The 10,800-nt window shown below is 39.0% G+C and overlaps 1 protein-coding gene across 1 annotated transcript; it reads left to right on the plus strand.

Annotated features, from left to right (window-relative positions):
* The first annotated feature begins 2,983 nt into the window (after positions 1-2,983).
* Positions 2,984-7,673, plus strand: LOC117247545 (5-hydroxytryptamine receptor 3A-like). Its single transcript, XM_078163469.1, has 4 exons — positions 2,984-3,676; positions 3,797-3,976; positions 4,163-4,245; positions 5,267-7,673. Exons 1-4 carry the CDS (start codon positions 3,472-3,474, stop codon positions 5,525-5,527), a joined length of 729 nt encoding a protein of 242 aa, XP_078019595.1. The 5' UTR covers positions 2,984-3,471; the 3' UTR covers positions 5,528-7,673.
* Positions 7,674-10,800: the final 3,127 nt, after the last annotated feature.

The following is a 10,800-nucleotide window of genomic DNA, read 5'->3' on the forward strand; positions in this document are numbered from 1 at the left end:
TAATGTTAGCCTACTGTAGCGTAGCCTCTGAAACATTAACGTTATCTTCCTTGTGCATTTCCACTTACTACTAACGTTAACGCTACTATCTAACATTAGCACTGTAACCTTATTCTAAAAGTCATCAGTCATCACTGACTCCAGTTTTAAAACTCCGGGGTTGCGTTTCACTGTCTTGGTTGTAACGTTACACTCGCTCTCCTATTCCATAACGTTACCTTGCCCACGCGTACGTCTATCATAAACGTAATGAGGCCTCAATGGAGGAGGGGGGAGTGGGCCTTTGGAGGGAGGTGGAGTTGCAGGAGTAGGGGTATGGGACTTTGGAGGGAGGCGGGAGTTGTGCTTTGTGAAATGCAAGAAAGGTAAGAGTAACTTTAAGTATTCAGACCCTTTTGTACACCTACTGAAATTTAGCTCACGTGCTTACCATTTGATCATCAAACATCCAGTGTTTGTTAACACTTCATGATTAAACAACCAACAAATTACAGCAATCGTTCATACAAGGTATCACAGCATGTCATCCCTCGAGTTTGTAGTTCGATCCTCACCTTGCTTGAGCAAGTCACTAAACCTCAAATTACTCCCGATGCCTTGCATGGTAGCTTGCTGACATCGCTCTGTGAGTGGGTGAATGAGTAGCATTATATGAATGTAGGATCAAATGTAAGGGTGCTTTCACACGTGCCCTGTTTGGATTGGTTCAATCGAACTCAAGTTCATTTGCCCCCTAAGTGCAGTTTGTTTGGGCAGGTGTGAACACAGCAATCACACTCAGGTGTGCACCAAAACAACCGGACTAAGACCTTCTTGAAGAGGTGGTCTTGGTCCAGTTACAACGAACTGTAGTGCAGTTCGTTTGTGGTGAGAACGTGTTGCGACCTGGATCTGAACCAACTGCAGTCACATGACAAATTGTTTGGGTTAAACATGAGCATGTTACAGTCCTGGAGGATTATTAATGTGCACCTCCTCCTGTACTGCCTTAATATGCACATTCAGCACATCCAATGCATCAAAACATTGTTTTCTAGTTGGAGCCGCGCCTTGTTTTCAAACTGTATGGTTTGACTAAAATGAACAATGACAGCAATATAGTCCACGATGAGCAGCGCTAAAATCAACCTGCGTAGTTGTCCCTCCATTGTGACATTAGAAAGTGTCACATTTATCTTGCAAGTGTACTCTTCTTCAACGTTTGGTTTACTTCCTGGATTTTTCCCGCATTGAAATTCTGACCAATCAAGAGCAGCTTTCTCACACAAGGCATTTGATCTGGTCCTCTTGTAAATGCTGCCGTGAGAACATGAATCAACTCTAGGCAATTATACAACTTTGAAACAAAATTAGTCCCTGATTCAGACCAAAGCAAGACAACTCTAGGTCTGAGAGCACCCTAAGACAATCTGACAATGAAAAAAACTCATGTTAAAGATTAAGGCAAGGCAAGGCAAGTTTATTTGTATAGCACAATTCAACACAAGGTAATTCAAAGTGCTTTACAGAGACATTAAAAGCAACAAGACACAATTTAAAACAATAAAAACAGTCGATTAAAAAGGGAAATAGAAATTGAGAATGATAGTGATAATAATAAAATACAGTAACATAAAATAAAAACAGGCTCAATACATTGAACAGTCAGGATAAGAAAAGAAGTAGAATAATAAAAGGCATAAATCAGCAGTGTGTAGTTAAAAAGTATGGGCAGTAGAATACAGCAGGTAAGTATTTAATCTAAGAATACACTTCAGTAAACAATAATGTTTTTAGCCCTGATTTAAAGGAGCTGACAGTTTGAGCAGACCTCAGATCTACAGGAAGTTTGTTCCACAGGTGAGGAACATAATAACTGAATGCTGCCTCACCTTGCTTGGTTCTTGTTAACAAGAGCAGCTTCAATGCAGCATCTGGTGTCACAAACTGCCTCACAAGTAGGGAGTCCACATAAAAGATTTTGTTTAAACAAACACAATTTATTAATTTAACATTAACTTGAATCACCAGTTAAGTTTGTTATGGAGAGGAAAAGACCTCTGTAGTTTGATAGTAGATAGTTCGGGTTCCAGTTAAAACTTTCTGAGCATTTGAATTTTTACAGTGTGCAATTCTCACCACTAGATGCCACTAAATCCCCCTTAATCTTACACACTGCTCTTTCAATGCCAAATTCTGTACTTAGAATTTATCTGGAGGACTTTATACAAACATCAAAACAGGCTAAACTTCTGGACTTTGGACCAAGCAGAAAGACTTTGTTCAGCCATTGGAAACATACATGAGCAAAATGAAAGCTGGACTTGTAGGCCTTATCTGAAAAGAAATTGCAAAAAAATGTTGGGAAATATTTCAATTCATTTTGTATTCTATGTGTCAGCCCTGCGATAGTCTGGCGATATGTCCAGGGTCCAGTATTGGTAAGAGCAGTAGTATCATTAAATAATGATACCCATCCCTATTGTTCAGTCCTTCATCTCTACTTTAAGCAAATACGGACATTGATTTAATGTATTCTATCTGAGATCTGTTCAGGTGGAGTGTGTGAGTGTATGTAGGTGTGTATGTCTGTGTATTGTACATATTTCTGATTTCAAACTGCTGATTGGTTTCTGTATGTTTCTTTGATGTGATGTTATAACCAAAGGAAATGACAATAAACATTGGAGGGAAAAAATATATGTAGCAAAGTACATTGATAACATTATGTGAAATTTAGTTTAAAGCATACATGTTTGTGCTCATACAGGACAGATCAGGGCAAGGCCCCTCCAAGTCCTTATCTTATCCTTTGGAATAACAGTGAAGTCTTCTTTAAGAAGTACATGGTGGTGGTCAGCACCTGCAGGATGCACGTGTACAAATTTCCCTTTGACATTCAGAGCTGCAACCTCACTTTCAAGTCTGCTATACATTTCGGTGAGCTCATCAACTGTTGTGTTTAAAAGTTTCACAAGTTCCTGTGTTGTTATTTATGTATTCTCGTGTCTGTTTGAGTTTGAATCCATGTGTATGCTTTAATGACTTTTACATTTTATTGTCACCTGAGGACACATACCATGTATTTCTTAATCTATAAATGTGCAAGGAAACCCAACAGTTTCATTTCTATCTCCCACTTCAGACAAGGCAATACAGTTTGATATCATCCTTAACTCCTCAACGACCACAGAGTGGTCTCAGGAGTTGATTCAGACCCAGTCTGAGTGGTTGTTCATCAGCATGACCGTCAACAACATCACTGTCCATAACCAAAGCAATGTCATTTACACTGTAAGTATATCTGGATACAAACTCACAGAGGTGGAAAATGAACACTCTATGTTACACCTCTGTGTTTCTCAAGTAAGTACAGGTAGGGCACATTACTAAAGTATTTCTAATTTTGGAGTCTTGTGAGCCTTCTGTATCTGCATATAGCCTCCACTGCACCACTGCATCTGACCCTTGAACAACATTTCATAGATCTCCATGAAGAGGCGGTCTCTCCTCTACATCGTCAACTTCTTACTGCCCATCCTGTTCTTCATGTGTCTGGACTTGGCCTCCTTCCTGGTCTCGGACAGCGGGGGCGAGAAGCTCAGCTTCAAGGTCACTGTGCTGCTTGCTGTCACTGTGATGCAGCTTATTCTCAATGACATTCTGCCTGCCTCTTCAGACAGGACTCCACTTATAGGTAAAGAAGACCAAGAATCTTGCCTATTGATAAACTGTACTTCATATGAGCAGGAACAGCACATATCAAATCAGTGTATGGTTATTTGTCTACATTACCGATGCTGCTTGCCCCTCTCAGCTATTTACTGCATTGGGATGTTTGGTTTGATGCTGCTGAGCCTCCTGGAGACGATTGTGGTGATGTATCTGATGGAGAAAGACTCTGAATCCCAAGACAACGACGCAGATAGAGACCAAAGCCTGAGTAAGGACTGTGGAGACAAAGAGAGCAAAGTCAGCTTCCACAGCTGTTTTAGAGGTGAGATTCACTAAGTTTGTAAATGTATTTATGTTCTCAAAAGACAAAGTCAGTTAATCCACATGTCCACCTTTAGGTACTTTCATTCTCTGAAACAGGTACATGTAAAACTTGGAACACAAAATGGTCAGCTGTGTTACTTTGAATATGTACTAATCATGCTGTGTGTCTAATCCATCTTTCCAGAGGTTAAGAAATTACACTGTGCGTGTATCTGTGATGTGTCTCCTGGTGAAGCACCATCTGAACGGCTGTCGGTGGCCAAAGAGGTTAGAATTAAGTTTCAATTCTTAAAACCTAATAAGATAAAAAACAAAAATAAAAATAGATGAATCACACAAATATTAAAAATAATTTTCATCAGATTAGTTATGAGTGAGCATGCTTGGCAGATGTTTTGAAAAATATTTTAAAAGCCTAAGTGAAAAAGTATTGTCCTCCTGACTGAACTTGAGTTTCATTAGTGCAAGAAAATTAAAGATAGCTGCTGTTTAAAAAGGCAGAGCTTTGCTGATTAGAAAATATACAAAATATATATATAATATTTTTTTTAAGATAAGCAAATAAATCAAACACGCTGCATCAAAGATGAAAAGAGACTGCACATCTGTTTATTTTTTTCTCTATTAATATAGTACACTGCAAGTCTAAAGGCATATAATGCACATAAGAATATAACCAAAGATTTAATCAGTATTTGCACAATTCATTAAACAGCCATAAACACACATTAATAGCCAATCTTAAAACAGGACTTCCTGTAGTTTCAGTGCAGAACCTTCATAAATATGGCTGTGACTAGAAACATTCTTCACTCTAAGCTTGGCGAGGGGTTTCCCTCTTGGGATAATTGACAATTTCCACCCATCAGTTTGAGATTTGTGCAGTTTAAGGCACAAAAATAACGTCATATGTTGATCTCCTCATAAGCTCTCAGTCTGTCTGGTTTGTTTTCTACCCCTCATCTCACTGAAGGCATCGCTCAGAAACAGTTAAGTGAGCGCAAATTTAGTTGTATTAGTAAATTAACAAATCATATTTTCATTTGATCATTTGTGGTATTTTGGTGGCAAGTTGCCATGGTATAGGTAGTATAATACCCTTCAAGTTTGTTCATTCCATGGCACTGGATGTAAATTTGTCGTGTATTATCGATTACTTGTTTTGGGACTAAGTTTGAAAAAATCTGCATGGCGAGATCATAATTGATACAAAAATGTGAAAGTCAAATGTTGCAGTTGCATTGAAATAACCATGTTAATTAACCCAAGTTTATCAAACTATTTTTAGGGCAGCAGCAGCCAACTGACGGAGGAGTGCCGTGACTGTGAAAAGCCCTCAGATGAGCTGGTGGAGGCGATGAAAACTCTGAGTCTGATCCTCAGCAGCAGGAAGGAAGGAAAGAAAACGGGCTACTGGACCAGAATGACTAAAACAATCAACAAAGTTTTCTTCATTTTCTACATCACAGCTGCCTCTGTGTTTTTAGTCTACATGTTTATCATGTGGAGTACTCCACAAAAGAATAGTGCCTATAATTCTGAAAACTGACATGACTGTCATGCTGCAGGTCGACCAACTCTGGTGTAACTAACTTGAGTCACTGACCACACACTTTACTCTCACTCTCCTGGCCTATATACCTAATCCTAACAGTGGTTTTCTTTTACATCTTGTTCTGCTGCTTTAAAGCTGATGCTTGAAGGTGTACTTGGCTGTTCAGGTAGTATTTAATCTATCAGTGGTATCTACACACATCTGCTGTTTGCTTGTTAGGCACAGTGGTTCACATCAAACACACATGTTGTCTTGTAATATTCTGGTCAACTAAAATGCCATCAAGTGTTAGACTCATGTCTTTGCTTTGGATAAATAAGCACACTCCACCAATACACATATTAAAGAAGAATGATATATGGAGGTGTTAACAAAATAGCATGCAATCCTACATAAATATAACAGACAATGTTTATAATTACCTTAAAACATAATATGTAAAAAGAAAAAAGAAAAAATCAGATATGTATACTATGACACATGCAGTAAAGGTGCACAAAAATTCATGTCATACATGTTTTCACAGGTTTGTTTTGTTGCCACAGGAACTTTATCTAACCTCTATTAACTGACATTGCCAATGCAACATGGCTTAAATAAGAATGATCAAAATCACTGCAGCACATGCTGACATATCCTGACTGTTCATCCCTAGGCTCAAACATTTAAAAACAATATAGTGCTGTATGGCACCTCAAGTGGTTCTATACAGCACTATTCAACAAAGATGGGTGACATATAGCACCAAAACAGGTTCCCCTGTGATTACAAGTCAAAGAACCGCTTTTGCTCACTGTTCAGCACTATTTTTGCCCCACAAACATTTTTTTGTGGACAGTTTGGAGAGGTGTGGACTTGGGTGAGACTCAAGTCACAAATTTGATGACTTAAGACATTGATGTTCAAGTCCAAGTCAAGTCGCAATGCTTTTTTGATTTTCTCATGTAAAGTCTAGTGACTTCATTTGGACTTGAGCCTTTTGACTTGAAAATACTTGAAACCTTCCCCCAAGGCAGTTTGGGAAGAAAAAGTTTTGGATATTTGGACATGAGATGAGTTAAATACAACAAGACAAATCAGAAACGTACTAACTGTATTCAGCTGTGGTACTGGTTGATTTTGCTAGATGCTAATGTGTAAACCGAGGCCTGTACTACGAAGCCAGTCCAACCTGCCCAGGATATCTTTTCACTATCTGCTTTGACTAACATTAACATTGGTACTACAGGTACTACGAAGCTGGTTATCAGCTAGTTCAGTCAACTCTGGGTTTTCCTATCCAGCCAAGAGCGCATTCATGTGAAAGAGGCGGGAGTGTTAATTATGAGCGACATCATCAGAACCATGAATGAAGGAGGCTGCTTCATATGATATGTTATGAAACAATAGTGAAAGTGTCTGTGACTACGAGACAGTAAAGCGTGGGGTGTAAACGATACTCTGTGATCTTAAAACAGAACATCTAGAAACACTGAAAACACTGTCCAAAAATTCACCATCATCCGAGACTTAAATGACGCCCAGGTGTCACTGAGCTATGGGCCTATGTGACATTAGTATAGAGTATTTTTTGCTGTTTGGTTGGATGAGGATAAAACTCCTCTGAGTATGTCCCATAAAACACTTTAAAGGAACACCAGACTGTTTCTGCTGCTGAAGTAAAGAGTGGAAAGGTAGTTAATGACTGCTGAGGTCTGTCTGACCCGAATGTTTCATTTATAACAACAGGAGCCAATTAACAGTGTGTGGATTACTTTACTAATAAAATATGATCTGTTTTATCCTAGCTCTCATCACACTGTGTCTCTGATCTGATACTGAACTTAACCTGTTAGCTGTTCAGTAGAAGTTGCCACGGTGATTTATCCTGGCAAAAAGAGAACCAGCTTCGTAGCACTGAAAACCCAGAGTTAACCCTGAAGTAACCTCACTAACTCCAAATCCTGCTTTGTAGTACAGGCCTCTGGTCCAGTGTCCCTTTACAATTTGAAACACATCTATCATCATATTAAGTTATGAAATGTGTTTTTCTTTAAGGGTTCGGTATAATCATGTCTTTCTGTGGTGTTCTTTCACATCTCTTCTCTGCTTTATGCTTTCTATACTGACTCTGAAGAGATAGATCAAGCACTTTGTAACCAAAAATAATAAACAATAAAAACAAAACCTCTTCTCTCTGTTTATTATTCTGTCTGACACTGGGACAGTGAGAGTGAACCAAACCAGTAGAGTTACCGAGCGGCAAACAAATACAGCAGGTCTTTGAGTGGCCACTTGAGGCCGGCTCTGGAAATGAGTCAGAGGCCTCCATCTTAAAATGCCCAACGTAACAGCAGAAATAAACATGTTTACAGCCTGGAACAAAAAATAATAATTTTGGTCTCTATAGCTAGTTTCCCTTTTCAAGACAAGCTGTACAGGGGTGAATTTTTATATAACTTACTCGGCCTTAAGTTAGGCGTATTGAAGGGCGAGGCTGGTTTGAGTGACAGGCTGTCTGCGAGGAGTCGGTACAGTCTATAGCCTCTTTTACACTGCCAGATTTTCCTGCGAATGTTGGGCCATTTTGCCGGCAAGCCGCGAGCGTTTATCCACACAGAGCCGGATTGGCGAGTTGATCCGAGGTGCCCAATTTCCTGCCTCGTAGGGTAGTCATATTGGTGGAACCCTTTTAGTTTAAACAGACCGAGGCGCCCTTCCGCAGTGGGACGGGCTGTTGAAGACTTGTGAGAGGAGCTGTTGATGATGCCGCATGTGCGAGCCACTGGCGGTGGATAAACAGGAAACAGCTGATAGCAGGAATTAGTGAGCAGCTTGTAGCAAGAGGGAAACACAAACCTGAAAGACACTGTAAAGATGAGCAACTGGGGAGACAAGGAATTGCGCACTCTCCTTGTCCTCGCAAATGTAGAGGCCATTAACCGTCAGATGATGGGGACGGTGAAGGACGGGCCAACTTATGAGAATTGCTGAAGGACTGACCAGCCGCGGCTTCCCTCTCACGTCACTGTTTACGTCACACTCTGAGCTACACATTTTGTTACTTGCTCACACCCCCCATTGCCCCGAAAAAGGCGCATTCTGTAAACAAAAGTTGGTAGGCGGCATTTTGTTGCACTTCCCGATTTTGTTTTTATACTGCCAATGCTGAACAATGACTGATTGGGCTTTCCTGCAAATCTGCACAACTCCTATCTAAAAAGGGCTTATGAGTCAGATCCAGCCCTCGCTCCTGCATAGCTCCACCCACTCGTCCAAATATGAACACTTCCTGCTCAAAAAAAACAAGGTGGCGACGGTTGTAATACCAAGCTTGAGGCTTCAAAACAGGAGTCCACAAACCAGTGGGTGACGTCACTGCAGCTACGTCCATTCTTTTATACAGTCTATGACAGTTACAGGCCATACAACTAAAACAACAAGCTAAAAGACACTAAAGTGGTCCTCAGAGCTGAGCAGATGATTCTCTGTGGGTTCATCACTACGAGTGATCACTTTACATAAACAGTCATGAGATTCAATACTATGAATTATTAATGATTAATAAGCGATTAAAACAGTTTAACAATATTGATTAGAGATGCTTTGTAAAATTGCTTTGCAGATGATCCAGAGTGCTCTCATCTCTTCTGTGGTTTCAGAGTGTTCAAGTATGGAGCCTCCAGGCTGATTATCCTTAAAGGCGTTCATGGAGTCCTACTTGGCTTTACAAGATAGAGAGAGAAGTTTAAACTCTACCTTACTTTAACACCTACACACACAGGTAGTTTTTACTTTAAGTGGTCATGGTTGTTGAATTGTCTGATTTAAAACTGCAGACCAAAAGATAATCAAACAAAAGATCCAACAAACTATGCTTTCCAATGCTTCATCAGATTTGATATCACATTTCACTGAGTCACTGGAATTTAAACAAAGTGAAAATGTAAAATATAATTAAGGTCAAAATCCAAAATATACACAATTCCAAAAGTGTAAACTGGTTAACTGAGAAGTGGCATATATCAGTGTTAATATACAGTATATGCAGGTATATTATTTTAATTCAATTTTAACTGATAAATTTTATATTGATATTTATTTGTATACTGTCCCTTTTCATGTCCTGTAGTTTATTCACTTATACAAACACTCTATTAAGATAACAAAAAAAGATTTGGTGTGATATATCTCGTTTCTTTATGTTTTTCTTATTGTTTTAAGTCCTTGCTCCTCTTTGTGTTTTGTGTTTGTGTCTTTGTGTTTCTTATCTATGCCAAGTGATTAAGAAATTACTGTTAATTTATGTACTTTTCAGTATTTTTATATACATTTTTATATACAGTAAATCCCTTGGTGCAATACGCCCTCCTGGACTCGGCAGGAGTCTGACTGATGGACATTGTATAGAAAACTATAGCATTACTATAACTATAATATTACTCTGTGAACACGTGGGTACTTTCTTTTTAGCAGTGAACTCAATTGAGTGGTATTTTACGGAAGCATGTGTTTTGCATTGTCAAATTATATTTTGCTCGAATTTTGTATCACATGGACATTGTCAATTTGGTCTCCTAATTTTTTCTAAGTAGCTTTACTTACCCACTCTAGATTTCCCCCATGGGTTGCTTTGCTTTAGTTTAGGTTCTTTCTGTGTGAGGTAATTTGTCAGGCTGTTCGCTTGCACTGTTAATATATTTTCCTACAAAAAGTAATGCACCCAAATTCGTACATGTCCCACGTAATCATGATCCAGTAATTTATGTGTAACCCACTTACATGGGAAGGCTGCGATCACATGATTAATGCGCTGACGGGAGAGAAGAACAAAGTGGTCTTTGAACTTGCAGTCATTTTAACGTATGTTATCACTGTTTCTTTTCCGAAACCTTAACAAAGTAACTTTGTTTGCCTTATCCTCAACTATGTAACTTTTACGTAGCTATACGTCATAACATTATTCACGGGGCGCTAATTCCTAAGAACCATTGTGTCCTTTTTTTGTAAGACCGTTGTATGAGAATATGTTTCATTGATAGCTTGCAAAGCTATGCCTTCGAGGTTGCTTCCCCAACACTATATCCCTATCCCCATTTAATTATTAGCATTATAACCAGCTAATGTAACATTAACCTGTTTCATAACTAATTAAGAAACTAAACAGCCACAATAGTGGAAGCCAGATCCAAATAGTCCTTTATGTGATAGCAAAATTGATCTGCTGTGGTCATTCCTATGTTCTCAGCTTCCTGTGATCCCGAGGTTTAGCTTTTTTTTTTTTTTTT

The sequence above is a fragment of the Epinephelus lanceolatus genome, chromosome 21 (assembly GCF_041903045.1).
Source record: "Epinephelus lanceolatus isolate andai-2023 chromosome 21, ASM4190304v1, whole genome shotgun sequence".
NCBI lineage: Eukaryota > Metazoa > Chordata > Actinopteri > Perciformes > Serranidae > Epinephelus > Epinephelus lanceolatus.

What these genes read in the sequence shown, in the direction of transcription:
- LOC117247545 (XM_078163469.1), top strand. Translation starts at nt 3,472, where the DNA reads ATGAAGAGGCGGTCTCTCCTCTACATCGTCAACTTCTTACTGCCCATC. An exon ending in CTTCCACAGCTGTTTTAGAG is followed by an intron (nt 3,977 to 4,162) that starts GTGAGATTCACT and finishes CCATCTTTCCAG; the next exon opens with AGGTTAAGAAATTACACTGT. An exon ending in GGCTGTCGGTGGCCAAAGAG is followed by an intron (nt 4,246 to 5,266) that starts GTTAGAATTAAG and finishes AACTATTTTTAG; the next exon opens with GGCAGCAGCAGCCAACTGAC.